A 17,701-nucleotide genomic window follows, 5' to 3' on the forward strand; every position below is an offset into this window, starting at 1 on the left:
TAAAACATAATGAGTTGACAATTCTTTTCTTCTTAGTACATTTAATTATTAGATACTTAAGAACTAATATGAATCAAGAACCATCATAAAAAAACAACCAGGACAATGTCAGACTTAAACTCTTTCACACGAGTTAATTGACTGAAAAATATTGACGTGGTTTAATGAGCTGAGTCTAAGAACATATACAGTAATACAGATTTTTGGTAACATCGGCATAAATTCCATGAAATTATGATATAGCTAGTCACTACTGATTAGTAAAATAATGAAGTATTCATTGAAATAAAAAAGCTAGCCAAATGTCCAGCCCATCGACGTTTTCACATTCCTTGCGTATTGGAAACTTCCTCAGCTAAACTTGTTCTCACCTACTGCCTCTTACAATTTCAGATCTGGTTCCATAAATTCCATGTCAAATCAGTCTTTCAAGTAAAATATAGATTATCTAATTTGATTCCTTGACTTACATAAGTTTTGCAGGCACAATTAGACTGTTTCAAGGGACATATGCATGCATGAAGACCCTTGTGCAAGGTTAGTGGCATACCATGACCCAACCGATACTTAGACAAAACAAAATTGGGAGGGACTTGAATTAGTTGTCTCCAGGTTGGAACCTTCACATTCTATTAAACAAAGTTTGAAATGATCACTATGTAAGAATGAACGTCTCCTCACTTCTCATTCACAAATAGTCTCTGGATCTTTAAGACATAGAAGTCACAAATTGTTGGGGTCTCAGTCTTCTGCAGTTTTGCTAAAAATGGCCACTCTATGGCCAAGCCTGCTGCTATATGCATTGGCTATGTGCTTGATAGCCATCAGTGTAGCTGCTAGTGATGATAAATCTTATGTTTATGCATCCCCACCTCCCCCATACATTTACAAATCACCACCACCACCACCATCACCATCACCTCCTCCATCCTACATTTACAAGTCACCACCGCCTCCAAAGTCCTCACCTCCTCCCCCTTATGTCTATAAATCACCACCACCTCCGAAGTCATCACCTCCGCCTCCCTATGTCTACAAGTCACCACCACCACCGAAGTCGTCACCTCCACCTCCTTATGTTTATAAGTCCCCACCACCACCGAAATCGTCACCTCCTCCTCCCTATGTCTACAAGTCGCCACTACCTCCAAAGTCATCACCTCCTCCTCCTTATGTCTACAAGTCGCCACCTCCACCGAAATCTTCACCTCTTCCTCCTTATGTCTACAAATCACCACCACCTCCGAAGTTGTCACCTCCACCTCCTTATGTCTATAAGTCCCCACCACCACCAAAATCGTCACCTCCTCCTCCCTATGTTTACAAGTCGCCACCACCTCCAAAGTCGTCACCTCCTCCTCCCTATGTTTACAAGTCCGCACCACCACCGAAATCATCACCTCCTCCTCCCTATGTTTACAAGTCCCCACCACCACCGAAATCGTCACCTCCTCCTCCCTATGTTTACAAGTCGCCACCACCTCCAAAGTCGTCACCTCCTCCTCCTTATGTCTATAAGTCACCACCTCCACCGAAATCTTCACATCCTCCTCCTTATGTCTACAAATCACCACCACCTCTGAAGTCATCACCTCTTCCTCCTTATGTCTACAAGTCACCATCTCCTCCTCGTTATGTCTACAAATCACCACCTCCTCCAAAGTTGTCACCACCCACTCCTTATGTCTATAAGTCGCCACCACTGCCAAAATCCTCACCTCCCCCTCCTTATGTCTATAAGTCGCCACCACCACCAAAATCCTCACCTCCTCCTCCCTATGTCTACAAGTCGCCACCACCTCCAAAGGCGTCACCTTCTCCTCTTTATGTCTACAAGTCACCACCACCACCACCACCATCACCATCACCTCCTCTACCCTACATTTACAAGTCACCTCCTCCTCCAAAGTCATCACCTCCACCACCATATGTTTACAAGTCTCCACCACCACCATCCCTATCACCTCCTCCTCCTTATGTCTACAAGTCACCACCTCCACCAAAATCCTCACCTCCTCGTCCTTATGTCTACAAGTCACCACCAGCTCCGAAGTCATCGCCTCCTCCTCCTTATGTCTATAAGTCACCACCTCCACCAAAATCCTCACCCCCTCCTCCTTATGTCTACAAGTCACCACCACCTCCAAAGTCGTCACCTACTCCTCCTTATGTGTACAAATCACCACCTCCTCCTCCTTATGTTTACAAGTCGCCACCACCTCCAAAGTCGTCACCTCCTCTTCCTTATGTCTATAAATCACCACCTCCACTTAAATCCTCACCTCCTCCTCCTTATGTCTACAAGTCGCCGCCACCTCCAAAGTCATCACCTCCTCCTCCCTATGTCTACATGTCACCACCTCCACCGAAATCCTCACCTCCTCCTCCTTACGTCTACAAATCACCACCACCACCATCACCATCGCCTCCTCCATCCTACATTTACAAGTCACCACCTCCACCACCATACGTTTACAAGTCTCCACCTCCACCATCTCCGTCACCTCCTCCTCCTTATGTCTATAAGTCACCACCGCCACGATCACCATCCCCCCCACCACCATACATTTACAAGTCACCACCTCCTCCATCCCCATCACCTCCTCCACCTTATGTGTACAAGTCACCCCCACCACCTTCTCCATCTCCACCACCTCCGTACATTTATAAATCACCACCGCCACCATCTCCATCACCTCCACCACCCTATGTATACAAGTCGCCACCACCACCATCGCCGTCACCTCCTCCTCCTTACATTTACAAGTCTCCTCCTCCTCCATCTCCTTCACCACCCCCGCCCTATGTTTACAAGTCACCACCACCACCGTCTCCATCACCTCCACCTCCTTATATCTATAAGTCACCACCTCCTCCATCCCCATGTCCCCCTCCTCCTTATGTCTACAGTTCACCACCACCACCGTCGCATTACTAACTTGATACAGTTTATGTTCCCTTTGTGTAAGTATCCTTCGACTATACGAGTATTTCACGTATTTCTTTTGGTATTTTTGTATATTAGTGTGAGTAAATTACCCAACTCTTCCACACTAACTTTCTTAATACTTTGCATTTTGTAGGGTATAAATTTGTAAAACAAATAATGGCTACAAGTGAGAGTAATATCCTAAGGATGACTTGCCTACATCTGATCGATCAAAAATGGAGGCGGAACAATGCTTGATATATACTACGAGAGTGCTTTGCAGCTTTAAATATATATATTTATTTTGTTTTGTTTGAAACCATTTGTTAAACATGATTTACGTATGTTAATTTATTTTCAATTACATGCCTTGAATTTCAATGTAATCAAAATGACAACATTTGTTCACTTCCTATATGCATTACCAAAACGTTGAAATAAATAAGTATATAGTATTCACTTTGGTATTATTCTACAATCAGCTTTATATTTGTAATTGCGTATACTATGACCGAAATGTCAACCAAATAAAGAACTTTGCTATGCAAGGGAATTGTATATATATATATATATATATTGAGAGAGAGAGAGAGAGAGAGAGAGAATTTCTTAGCTCCGAATGTCCAGACCGTCCGGATTCGTCCATTCTGGCGCCGGCGACTCACAACGATGGTGTGTATGGTGCCTGCTGTGTTTCCCCTCCCGGAACTCTTGTCTGTGCCGGCCGGAGCTCCAGCGCCGGCCCACGGAGTCCGAAATCGCAAAATTTCCACACATGCTACATGATTGTACACCTTTTTATGGCTGTTATATTGTTGAAATACAACAACTAATATGCTACAACAAGTCTTCGACTCATTACCTTTCATTTATAGGGGGAAATTTATGCCACTAAACCAAATGGTAGTGGACCATTTATGAGTTTTACAAATTTATACCCTCCCCCATACATTTACAAATCACCACCATCACCATCACCATCACCTTCTCCACCATACATTTATAAGTCATCACCTCCTCCCCCTTATGTCTATAAGTCTCCACCTCCTCCTCCTTACATTTACAAGTCTCCTCCTCCTCTATCTCCTTCACCACCCCCACCCTATGTTTACAAGTCACCACCACCACCGTCTCCATCACCTCCACCTCCTTATATCTTTAAGTCACCACCTTCTCCATCTCCATCTCCCCCTCCTACTTATGTCTACAGTTCACCACCACCACTGTCACATTACTAAGTTGATGCAGTTTATGTTCCCTTTGTGTAAGTTCCTTCGACTATATGAGTATTTCACGTATTTCTTTTGGTACTATTGTATATTAGTGTGAGTAAGCTATCCAACTTTTTTACATTAATTTTCTTATTAAGGTAGTATTTTTGCATTTTGCAGGGTATAAAATTTTAAAACAACAAGTGATAGTACTATCCTGACTTGCCTGCATCTAATCGATCGAAAATGGTGGCGGAACAATGCTTGATATATACTACGAAAGTGCTTTGTAGCTTTAAATATATATATATATATATATATTTTTAAAACCAGTTGTTAAACATGATTTACTTATGTTGAGTCATTTTCGATTACATGTCTTTAATTTCAATGTAATCAAATGGACACCATTTGTTCATTTTCGATATGCATTACCAAAACGTTGAAATAAATACGTACAATATTCACTTCGGTTCTATTCTGCAATCAACTTTATCTTTGTAATTGCATATACAATGACTGAAAAGTCAACTAAATAAAGGGAGTTGTATATGTGAGCCTACATAGCACGGAAGCTTGCATTGACGACCGATTCCCGCTTCGGAAGCGGAAGCAGGAGCGGAAGCGTGGGGAACCGCGACGGAAGCGCGATTCCAGAAAAGGAGGGTTTGGGAGCGTGGTGGAAGCGTTGGCTTCCAAATTGGAAGCGCAATTCCTTCCCTTCCTCTATTTCATCAATCAATGTCTTGAGTCTCTTCTTGTCGTCTCATCTTCTTTCAATTTCTTCAAGTGGTTAAAGATCAATAGCATTAATTGATCTAATGTGTCAGAGAAAAGAGAAAGAGCTGCGGAGAGATATGAAGAAAATCTTGATGAGACAGAGAGAAGACGAACCTTTTTTTATTCAATTTCATCTAGTGATGTCTCTTTGACTTGCACGTGGCCAATACCTTCACATTATACTAGACATTCTTTTGAAAGAAAATTTTAATATTGCTATAACCAAGGATAATCATGATTTAGAAAAGAAGTTATTAATAGTTATCAAGTTATTTTAAAACTGGATAAAATAATTAAAAAATAAAAGATAAAAATAATATATTGATGCAGGATGAAATAATTGTGTATTATTGAATGATATGGTGGCCTATATATAGGCATTTACAAAACCACAATCCCGTAGGATTCGGAGTCCTAATCTATTACGGAGATGCTAATCTATCTCCTAACAGGAAACCTATTAGGCTAAGACACACATAAGGGTAAAATAGTAATTCTCCCGGAACACTCCCCCTTGTGTCGCATGCCTAGGTTGCATGGTGCACATATCGTTGCCTCGGTAAAAACCTTGTCAAGCAAAACAAAAACCTCTTGGGTAAAACAAAAGCTTGATCGAAGGGAAAAAGAGCACAACGCACCAACTACTTAAGGATCTTAACATGTGATGTAGACTCCCCCTGAAGTCTACCAAACTCTAATGTTCCGATAAACGACGCATGCCAATGCTCTTCACATGTTTCACAAAAGTAGATTTAGGCAAAGACTTGGTGAACAAATCCGCAACATTGGATTCTGAACTCACTTGATTGATCTGAACATTCAAGAACTTATGTTGTTGAACGTTGTAGAAGAACTTAGGCGAAATATGCTTGGTGTTGTCTCCCTTGATGAAACCTAACTTTGTCTGCTCTATGCAAGTAGCATTATCTTCATAAATGCACGTAGGTTGATCAGTTGTAGAGACTAATCCACAAGAATCACGAATATGGCGAACAAGTGATCGTAGCCAAACACATTCTTTAACTACTTCATGGAGAGCGATGATCTCCGCGTGATTCGAAGAAGTAGCAACAAGAGTTTGCTTTGTGGATCTCCAAGATATCGCCATATTCCCAATGGTAAACACATAACCGGTTTGAGAACGAGCCTTGTGAGGGTCAGAGAGGTACCCTGCGTCGGCATAACCAACTAACAAGTTGTTTGGAGTCTTTGCATCGGGGGAAAGAGCTGCATGGGACCGGTTGCTGCTCTCGGCATCACGCACGGTCTCCACGCCATGGCGGCCGGCGGCGTCGCTGCGGCGTACGGCGGCAAGGCCGGGGTCGGCGACGGCGGTGGTGTGGGGAGATACCGTGGCGGTGTTCTCTCTGCAATAGGGGTAGAACAATCCCATGTCAAGGGAACCTTTCAAGTATCGAAACAAATGCTTGATTCCATTCCAATGACGTAGCGTAGGTGCGGAGCTAAATCTAGCTAATAAGTTCACTGCGAAAGATATGTCCGGTCTAGTGCATTAAGCAAGATACAATAGTGCCCCAATCGCACTAAGGTATGGAACTTCAAGACCAAGAACTTCTTCATCATCCTGTTTAGGACGGAAGGGATCCTTCTTGATATCTAGACTTCGGACGACCATGGGAGTAGACAATGGACTGCATAGATCCATATTGAAGCGTCGAAGCATCTTCTGCGTGTAATTTGACTGATGCACTAAGATGCCGTCGGCCCTATGCACAAGTTCAAGGCCGAGACAGAATTTCGTCCTCCCTAGGTCTTTCATCTCAAATTCCGACTTCAAATAAGACACGGTCTCTTCAATCTCATCAAGAGTACCGATTATGTTCATGTCATCAACGTAGACCGCAACGATGACGAATCCGGAATTTGTCTTTCGTATGAACACGCATGGGCATAGTTCATCATTCTTGTAACCCCTTCTCACCAAGTATTGATGCAACCGATTGTACCACATTCTTCCGGATTGCTTTAACCCGTACAACGAACGACGTAATCTGACTGCATGAGCACTCCGTGGTCTGGAGGCACTTGATGGAGGTAAAGGTAGTCCCTCTGGAGCTTTCATGTATATCTCTGCGTCAAGATCCCCATAGAGATAAGCTGTGACCACATCCATAAGCTGCATGTTTAGTCTTTCGGACACTACCAGACTAATAAGGTAGTGGAAGGTAATGATGTCCATAACAGGAGAATAAGTCTCTTCATAGTCAATACCAGGTCGTTGTGAGAATCCTTGCGCCACGAGTCTTGCCTTATAGCGCACGATCTAGTTCATCTCATTACGCTTACGAACGAAGACCCATTTATGTCCAACAGGTTTGACATCTCTTGGTGTCAATTCAACCTTTCCGAAGACTTCTCGCTTCGCTAATGAGTCAAGTTCTGCCTGGATTGCTTCCTTCCATTTCGGCCAATCTGCTCTGTGTTCGCATTCAGCTACAGAGCGAGGTTCAACGTCGTCTTCAGATATGATCTCATGTGCGACGGAATAAGCGAAAACGTCATCAATGCATGTAGTGGCTCGGTTTCGGACCGACTGCTCACTTGTGTAGTTCACTGAGATTTCGTTGTTCTCTGGCATCAAACAAGGTTCCATAGCGTCCCACGGAAACACTTGAGTTGATTCATGGACATAGCTGTAATCAGAGACAACTTCATACGATGGTGATTCATCGTTGATGACGCGCTGTGCCTTAGTCATTCGCTTCTTTCTAGGTTTTGAATCCCTAGAGTTTATCGGTCTCCCCCTTTTTCTTTGAGGAGCCGAGGCCGAAGCTGCTCCATGCCGGGCCATCTCGGCATCGTCGCCACAAGGGGCGCCGGCAACACCACGGCGTACGGTGGTGCCGCCGCCGGCCTCCGTCCCACTGTCAGGGGCGGTGCCAACGTTGCTAGGTCCAGGAGCTTGTCTTCCACGCCCGTATTTCGGGACATCCAACCGTGCCGGTACGTTCGCAGCGGGTATGTTTGATCTCGTCACTTTAGCAATATCTACAAAGCCGTCGGGCATCGAATCCGCGACTTTCTGGAGGTCGATAATGCGTTGCACTTCTAACTCGCTTTGAGCAGTGCGGGGATCATAATGAGACATAGTGGGGACACACCACGTCAATTCCTGACGTTCATTTGGAATGATAACATTCCCATCTCCCCTTAACGACGGGAAGCATGTCTCATCAAAGTGACAATCTGCAAATCTTGTAGTAAAGAGATCTCCGGTGGTTGGTTCTAAGTAGCGGACAATCGTTGGGGAATTATAGCCAACATAGATACCTAATCGTCTCTGAGGACCCATCTTAGTACGCAGCGGAGGCGTAATAGGCACATAAACGGCTCAACCAAAGATGCGTAAGTGTGAAATATTGGGTTCGTAACCAGTTACCATCTGGTACGCACTAAACGCTTGGTTAGCCGCGGGTCGGAAACGAATAAGTGTCGCTGCATGCAACACCGCATATCCCCACGCAGAGACCGGCAGGTTAGTACCCATAACCATTGCCCGAGCAACAAGCTGAATACGCTTGATGGTAGCCTCTGCTAGACCGTTCTGTGAATGAACATGAGGAACGGGATGTTCAACTTCGATCCCAATGGACATGCAGTAATCATCAAAAGTTTTGGAGGTGAATTCTCCAGCATTATCCAAACGAATGGATTTGATAGGATAATCGGGGTGGTGAGCCCGAAGTTTGATGATCTCAGCTAATAACTTAGCAAATGCAGCATTCCTTGTGGATAGCAAAGCGACGTGTGACCAACGCGTCGATGCATCAACCAATACCATGAAATATCGAAAAGGTCTGCATTCTAGTTTAATAGGTCCACAAATGTCACCTTGGATACGTTGTAAGAATGGAATGTTCTCGGTTGAAACCTTAGCAAAAGAAGGACTTCCTTGAAATTTAGCAAGAGAACAAGCTTTGCAAAACGAGCGATGGGCATCAGAAATTGCCATGGAGGCATGTGAAAGCACGGGAGGCATCATAAGCTCCTGTGAAGGAGGGGATGCCGCCACCGACGGCATGAAAGCCGTGGAGCTGCCGAGTGGGGCATGCTCGGCCACACCATGCGGTGCATGGGTAGGCACGGCCTCACCGTGCGGAGCACGGGTGAGGTGATCATCCAATCGCTTCCGGGACTTGAAAAATGGATGACCATGTGAATTCTTAAGAATTCTAATCATCATATCACGTCCAGGGTGCCCGAGATGGGCATGCCAAAGCATATAAGAGTCCGAATCACAAAAGTTGCGTTCAACCGCATATGATTCAAAGATCCGAATGGAAGTAAGATACAATCCATTCCCAAGACTCTTCATCTTCTCTAAGATGCGGCGATGGCCTGCTTTCTCAGAGGTAACACAAAGATATTCCTCTCCATTCTCAACATAAGTATCTAGGTGAAAACCATTGGCACGTATGTCCTTAAAACTTAGCAAGGTGCGGGGAGACTTCGGCGCATAAAGAGCGTCTACGACGTTAAGAGTTGTACCATTAGGCAACATGAAAGAAGCAGTGCCTCTTCCTTGAATGATGGATTTCGAGCCAATCATTGTAGTCATCGAAGAAGTCGAAAACACTAGATCCGTGAACAACTGCCTGTGCCGTAGGACAGTGTGGGTGGTTCCGCAATCAGCTAGACATTCGATTTCACCGCGGGACATCTACAAAATGACAATTAAGAGAGTCAGCGATACGGGAACAATTCTATACAATACGCCGTAGGATATTGTAAGAATGGGAATCGGAACAAAGGTCGATCCCATCGAATGTATCACATGGCAATAGTACTACATTCTTCAACTAAAGAGTTGGAAATTATGGTATTGAAGCAGTGAAATACCAAACAGTAAACTAGGGTGGTATAAACCATCCAAAAATGGTGTGGAAAACGCACACAAAAAGTACCGGTGAGTGCATATAACGGACTTGGAGAAAACCGGAAAACCATGTCAAAAGAACTCAAAACCGGGTGAATTTTGGACGAGGAAAACGTGGCAGCAGGGACTGCTGCAATATGCCGGAAAAAATAACGAGAAATGACGAAAAAAAATCGTCGGAAAACTCGTTGGAAAACCGGCGGCACCGATTGCCGGAAAACCGGCTGGCGGCTGTCGGAACTGGCCGGTATGGAGGCCGGAACTTCAGGTCCGACAGGGGACGCCGGCAGGAACCGGTTGGCGGTGCCGGAAATGCCGGGAAATGGCCGGAAGACGGCGTATACGCCGGCAAAACGTGCCGGAAACGCCTGAATAGTAACCGGGTCCGGCCAAGGCAAAACGACGTCGTTTTCGACGTTCCGAGGTTCGTTTTCCGAATTTTAAGTTCCAAATTCACAATGTAGTGCTATTGGGGTCCCATGTGACCCAAAAAGCGTCCAATTTAAAAACCACGTGAGTTGCACACGTTGATCATCATGCTAAGTGTCGGATAAATAAAATTCTCAAAGAGATCGTCTTGTAAGCAAGAAATGAGAAATTTTATTGAATGCCAATCTTTAATACATCACACATGGACTTCTAATTCCAAAATCAAAAGACTATTACAAAGTCAATGAAAATAACAATGGCGGTCGGCCATAACAATACTTGAGTCATAAAGCTAAAGAAGCTAAAACGACTAATCAAAGTCGGGAGTATCCATGGTAGCAACCGGAGGCCTAGCCTTAGAAGCAAGGGGCTCGGGTTTCATGGAGATATGGTGAGTCTCGATCTCAGGGTCCTCATCCACATGATTCGATTCGGGTTGTAGAAACTTCTTGTAGGCGGAGTAAGCCTTGATCATCTCTTTGCTAGCGCGACAATCGCGATTAAAGTGCTTGAAAGAGCCACATTTGAAGCATGGAAACTTGCCATTACCGGAAGTGGAGGCATTAGGAGGCGCACGGCCTCCTTGGAGTTTGGGACGGGGACGGCCTCCCCCGGAGGGTGCGGCGCCGCCACCATCACGGGTCCAAGTATTGGACCGAGGCCGAGATCGGCCTTGTTGCCTCCCACCACGAGAGTTGTTATTTTGGTGCTGATATGGAGCGTTCCTTGATTGATTCTTTTGCTTAGGAGCTTTCCCATAGTTAGACTGTGGCGTAGAAATTCTTTTAGTGCCAACATGTCTATTGTTGTTGTTGAGGAGAATCTCAGAATGTCTCTCCTTCTTAGCCAAGAGTGCCATTAAGTCGGCAAAAGACCGGATCTTCCCTTCCTCTACATGAGTGCGGTACGTATGAGCTTGAACCTCATAGTTGATTGGAAACGTGTCCAATGTCTTATTGAGAAGATCTAGGTCGGTCTTGATGACACCAACGGTGCCAAGATCGGATTGCAAGCATAGCATGTTCTGATTGAAATCATCCACTCTCTTATAGTCCAATAGACGGATGTTATCCCATCTAACGGTCAATTCAGGAAGAAGCTTATCATGAACGTTGTTGTACCGCAAGCGTAGTTTGTCCCATAATTCTTTAGGATCTTTTACGTTCAAGTATTGCCTCTTGAGAGTTACATGGATGTGACGTCTCATGAAGATGAGAGTCTGAGTCTTAGCCATGGGTGGGAAATCAGCAGGAGGGTCGGCAAACAAGCCTTCAATCCCTCGGCTCTCAAAAGCGAGTTCCATGTCGGAAACCCAGCGGTGGTATTCCTTTCCTTCTAGATCAAGAAGGCCAAATTCCGGTCGAGTGGCGATGACATCTACAAAACGAATACGGAATCGATTAGATTCAAGTATAATAGGAATTAGAAGGGGTGACGTATATGGTCACAAGAAAAATCGATGCAAGCGGCGATACTCATGATCGCACCCAAAACAGCGGTGCACTCAGGCGACCACACGAAAATCGATTAACTTCCCTTTCAAAAGAATCGTGACTCCCCCAGGACCGTCACACAGAAAACATCGACCAAGAGGGGAAACCCATCCCTCTATAGTCTCATCGGCATTATAAGAAAGGTCGGAATTAAGACAAGAAGAAGGCTAATAGCGCCCGATATAATATATCTATACGTTCAAAAGCGGGAACGTTTATGAAAAATTTACCTTTGAAGGTTTGTAGTATACGGGAGTAGCTTCTCTTGAGCGAAGTCCTTGCTTGTGAATTTCACGTCTCTTGCGTGAATATGCGGGAGGAGCCATTTTGAAGGCTTTGATGCAGGGACTTGCGGGGCAAAAAGATGTTTTTGTGGAGCGAATGCGGAGGAGACCCTGCGGTGCTGCGTGCAGGGGCTGCGGGGCTGCGTGCAGGGCTTGCTGGCAGGGGCTGCAGGGGGGGGGTTGCAGCAGGGGCTGCAGGGGATGCAGGGGGGGGGGGGGCTGCGGCAGGGGCTGCAGGGGGGGTTGCAGCAGGGGTTGCAGGAGCTGCAGGGGCTGCGGCGATGCGGTGGCAGCGATGCGGCGGCGAGCAGGAGGTGCGCCGGCGATGCGGTGGCAGCGATGCGGCCGGCGGAGAAAAGAGAAGAGAAGAAAAAATAGGGCTCTAAAAGTTCAGGGTTTTAGGGCAAAGTGCGTGATAACGTGATGCAGGATGAAATAATTGTGTATTATTGAATGATATGGTGGCCTATATATAGGCATTTACAAAACGCACCCGCTTCCTTAATTTTTGAAAAAAATCGCTTCTGCATTTCCAAACACTTCGCTTCCACGTATCCGCACCCGATTTCATTCATCATAGATGTGAGCCCAGAATTTATTGATGAGTTAAATTGAGATCGTACGAGAATTATTTTACGGTCTCGGTAATTATTTAAGTGAATGCTCCTAAATATTATTAAAAAATTTCTATAAGGTGAAGTCCTTGATATAAGAGCTTGGTAGTGCACATTACGACGAGTACGTGAGAGTTTTCTAGTAATTATTCGGATTTCAGAGCTATTTTATATGATTTTCCGAAGTTTTGGTATTATTGAGGATCTACTGGAAAATCATAAAATGGTTACGGCGTAATCTGAGCCATAGATTTTGATCAGTTGAATCTGGGCCCTTAGATTATTAAGTGAACTAGTGGATATATATACATAGGAGAATATCAAAGCTTCACTATTCTCCCAAACACTCGGTGTCTTCGACATTTCCCTAACCCGCGCGACAATGAGAGGCGATCTCCATCGGAACAGGCAATGAGCACCATTCTATGCCTCTTAGCCGAATGCCAAACTTTGAAGAACCAATCTCAAAGTCTGTCGCAACACAACGCTGATGCTAGAAACTTTATTACGCAAAGCCCTGCCCAACTTAAGACCAAGCTTCAACATGCCAAGACCAGCCGTTCCCAACAAATCAGTGAATTGCGTCAACAAATAGCGGAGCTTGAAGCTGAGCAAGCTAGAGAGCTCAAGGCTGTGGATGAAGAAATAACAAATACTGTACCCCAAATTCAGGAACGCAAAAGGCAACTGGCAGCTTCTGAGGCTGAGGAAAGGAGGATCAACAACCTGATTTGCGATAAAGCCAGTGATACTGGAAAACTTCTCCTAGATATCCGCCTTGTCGGACATAGAATGTAATTTGAATATCAAAGTATTTTAGTAGTAAGAATTGCAATTTAACTCTGTCTGCTCACCCTACTTGCATCTCCTTGACCTGTCAAAAACCCAAGTAAAGGCCCAAGGCCAGAGCCCAACTCAACTCACCACCGTCCAAGTTTGCATGCAAACTCTCGAAAACATGAGCAATCAATACTGGGAAACGCACAAATCGTTTTAGTTTGACCACTATTGCTGCAATAAATCCCAGGCGCGATCTCCAAATCTGTATCTCTAATCTCAGCCCTTGAATCCAAGTTTCTTCTGCTATAAAACGAAACCCTAAGGAAAGAACACACAACACTCTCTTCCGCAGCCTCCAACCATGTATGTTCCATTTCTTCCTTCGAAACCCCTTAGGTTTCTTAAGTTTCATCCCCCAGACTTGCAAACTCAATAGCAATTTTTCAGAGTCTTATTCTACCCTCAAATGTGAGGTAGGAGTCTTATTCCACCCTCACATCCTCCCTTCTTTGTAGTTCAGCACTAGGGATCTGCCCTGCATTAAGGGTTGTTCTTAGTGAAGGATTACAAGTGAGAGAGAAAATGGCAGCCCTTCCTGCGGCCTATTCATCATGGTTTAGTCGCCGAGCATCAGGAAGCAGGCAGCCAAATTCAGGACCAGAGCCAATAGGTACTTCATGCTCGTCACGTACTTCTTTTGATACGCGATGCGAGCTGTTATATCTCCTATGTGTAATATCCTCCAATCTCCATTCTTTGAAGAAATATTAGGAGAGGTGTACAAATCAAGGCTCTGGATCCCTCATGCTACCACCAGTCTTCCAATTAGAACCTATGTTTGGCATCAAGCTGGTTCCAATCGGCCTTCAACTGGTGCAGCTTAATCTCGAGTTTCTCGTGGTGGTGGGATGAACATGAGAAACCGCGAAGAGCTTTCCACCTAGCATAGATGGTATCAGAGCTTGTTAAAGCTCACATGTAATAATATAGGTCTTGTATAAAGTTTCTGGCCACAAAGCCATATGAATAAAACAAACTTGTTTCATAAAACACTTGTATTGTTTCATTGTTGTGTAACAAAAGTTACAACCAATTCTGGACCACAAGTATTGGTCCAATGTGTTACAAAAAATTCCGGAGTATGATTAAGAAACTCATAAAGTTTCAGAAACCCGATAGTTTCGAAAAAAAATTTCTGGGCTCGCGACCGGTAGTAACGTTCGCGACCGGTAGTAACGTTCGCGACCGTTAGTAACGTTCGCGAACCTTATAATTTTCTGGGTTCGCAATCGTTAAATACTGAGTATCCATAGTGTTGCCCCCCTGTTTACTTGGTTGAAAGGATGGAAACCAAGGAAACACTAAGTCCGAACACCAGTTATTTTGCTTGCACCGCTGTCGGTGGATCTTCATACTCCCAAACACTAGGAAAGTTCTTCTTAAGATGGCGACCGTTCATGGGATTTATGTGAACATTCCCATCAGTATCACAGGTAGTAAGTGCCTTTGCCCATTACTCGATGAATCACAAAAGGACCTTCCCATTTAGCAGACCATTTACCACGACCATCAACTCGCTCACCATAAGGCAAAGAAGCTTTCCAAACTAAGTCCCCAACTCCAAAGCTGCGTCCTCTCGTGCGTTTTTCATATAGCCGTGCTATCTTTTTCTTTTCTGCAATAAGATTGTCGAGAGCTTCCATCCGTCGAGAGTCCAAGTCCTCATGCTCTTGATACATAGCTTGAACATAGTCCTCACCAATCAACTGGTGCTACTCGCGAACCCTCAGCGACTAAACATTAATTTCAATAGGAAGTACTTCATCATGTCCATACATCAAAGCATAAGGTGTAGTACCAGTTGGAGTGCGTTTGGAAGTTCTATAAGCCCATAACGTGTGATCCAACTCTGTATGCCAAGATCGCGGATTTGCATCCAACATTCGTTTGAGTATAGACATAATGACACGGTTGCTAGCTTCTGCCTGGCCATTTGCTTGAGCATAATAAGGACTGGAATGCAGAAACCTGATCCCATAGCCAGTTAAGAATGTCTGAGTCTTTTCAGCCATGAAACCTGCCCCCCTGTCTGCCATCAAACATTCTGGAATGCCATACCTGGTGATAATATATTTGAAGATAAAATCAGTGATCACCTCTGAAGATGTCGTCCTGACTGGTATAGCCTCGACTCACTTGATGAAGAAATCTGTAGCCAGTAGAATGTGCTTGTGTTGTAAAGAAGAATTGGGATGAATCTCCCCAATAAAGTCTAAAGCCCATCCGCGACCTGGCCAAGGTTTAATTATTGGTTGCAGAGGAACGTCAGGCACATGCTGGACTGGTCCATGCATTTGACATTCAATGCAACCCTGCGCGAAGGTGATGCAGTCCTTGAGCATGGTAGGCCAATAGAAACCATATCGGTGAATGAGCCATCGCATCTTTGGACCAGCTTGGTGAGAACCACAATTGCCACAATAAACCTCTCGTAAGCACCTCTTAGCCTCAGCTCCATAGATGCATCGCAGGTACAAGCCATCTTCGGCCCGGCGCAATAGTTCACCGCCTCGAAGGACGTAGTTAGTAGCAAAATATCTAACCCTCTTGTCCACCGGTGCAGAAGGATCAGTAAGGTACTGGATAATCGGTTGCCGCCAATCCACATCAATAGTGTCAATAACAGCCACCAACCATTCATCGTTAACCTCTTTCCTTGCCATAAAGGAAGGTAATGTGCGTCTCTGAACCTTCAAAATCCTCTCGCGAACGCCGTCTGCCAAGGGAATGCCCATAGCCAACTGTGCTAATTCATTAGCAGCGAAATTTCGTTCTCGAGGAATATAGTTAAGCACCACGTCTGCAAATTGGTCTAACAATTCCGATGCTCGCTCCCAAAAAGGGAGTAATGTAAAATTGTTACACTTATAGACACCCTTGAGCTGGTTAATAACTAGGAGTGAATCACCTAATACCTCAACCTCGGTGACCTCCAGATCAAGCAACAGCTCTAGGCCAATGATGATGGCCTCATATTCTGCCTGATTGTTAGTGCACTTCCATTCTAGCTGAAAAGAGGAACAATGTCTGACTCCGGAAGGATTAACCAATGCAACACCCGCTCCTAATAAATGATCAGTGCTGCTACCATCAAAATAAAGAACCCAAGTATGAGTGTGAACAAAGGAAACAACCAAGTTCTGGTCTTCGATGTCCTCCATAATAGGATGATGTAACAAAAAGTCAGACACTGCCTGTCCTGTGAGCGCCTTTAAGGGTGTATACTGTAAAGAAAACTCTGATAGCTCCAAGATCCACTTACCAATCCGACCCCTAAGCATAAGTCTGGTAAGAATATACTTCACTAAATCGGTTTGCGCCACCACCACTGTAGTAAAGGACAGCATGTAGTGGCGGAGCTTGGTACCAGCAAACTACAAAGCTAAACACAACCTCTCAATTGGCGAGTATCTAGTTTCAGCCTCCAATAAGGTCCGGCTCAGGTAATAAACTGCATGCTCAATCTTCTTGCCCCCCTCTCCATTACCATCTTATGCTAAGAGTCCTGCAATTGAGTAAGGGGAAGCTGAGATGTATAGCTTCAAAGGTACTCCAGGCCGTGGGGGTCGAAGAACAGGTGGATGAGTAAGGTATTCTTTGATTTTATCAAAAGCTGCCTGTTGCGCAGGCCCCCACTGAAACTCTTGGTCCGCTTTAAGCTTCAACAAGGGAGAAAAAATTGCGGTTTTGCCAGCGGAATTAGAAATGAAGTGTCGAAGGAAGTTTATTTTCCCAAGCAAACTCTGAAGTTCCCTCTTGTTCCTAGGTGCCGGCATATCTAGAACTGCTTTTGCCTTATCCTCCGCGACTTCAATACCTCTTTCATGCCCTATGAAACCGAAGAAGTCTCCTGCTCGAACCCCGAAAATGCATTTAGCTGGGTTCATCCTGAGCTTGTGCTTTCTCATCCTGGTGAACACTGTCCTCAAATTCTCGATGTGATCTTCTTTCTTCTTAGACTTGACCACCACGTCATCGATATATACTTCGAGAATGCCCCCCAGCACATCGTGGAAAATCAGGTTCATTGCTCGCTGGTACGTAGCTCCTGCATTGGTCAGACCAAATGGCATATTGTTATATTCAAACACTCCAGTGAACCCTGGATATCTAAACGTTGTTTTGTGTCTATCCGGTTCATAAACAGGAATCTGGTGATAACCAGCTGTGCCGTCCATAAAAGATAGTAGTTCATGTCCTGCGACTGCATCGACCAACATATCC

At 44.8% G+C, this 17,701-nt stretch overlaps 2 protein-coding genes across 2 annotated transcripts; one reads left to right on the plus strand and one right to left on the minus strand.

Moving 5' to 3' along the window:
- Positions 1-766: 766 nt before the first annotated feature.
- Positions 767-3,176, plus strand: LOC126787849 (extensin-2). Its single transcript, XM_050513760.1, has 2 exons — positions 767-2,964; positions 3,084-3,176. Exon 1 carries the CDS (start codon positions 767-769, stop codon positions 2,936-2,938), a length of 2,172 nt encoding a protein of 723 aa, XP_050369717.1. The 3' UTR covers positions 2,939-2,964; positions 3,084-3,176.
- An 11,728-nt stretch (positions 3,177-14,904) lies between these two features.
- On the minus strand, positions 14,905-16,824 carry LOC126787275 (uncharacterized). Its single transcript, XM_050513186.1, has 3 exons — positions 15,614-16,824; positions 15,238-15,535; positions 14,905-15,189 (listed from the first exon to the last, which is right to left on the minus strand). The coding sequence occupies exons 1-3, from the start codon at positions 16,822-16,824 to the stop codon at positions 14,905-14,907; spliced, it is 1,794 nt and encodes a 597-aa protein (XP_050369143.1).
- Positions 16,825-17,701: the final 877 nt, after the last annotated feature.

This window comes from Argentina anserina, chromosome 3, assembly GCF_933775445.1.
Source record: "Argentina anserina chromosome 3, drPotAnse1.1, whole genome shotgun sequence".
Lineage (NCBI taxonomy): Eukaryota > Viridiplantae > Streptophyta > Magnoliopsida > Rosales > Rosaceae > Argentina > Argentina anserina.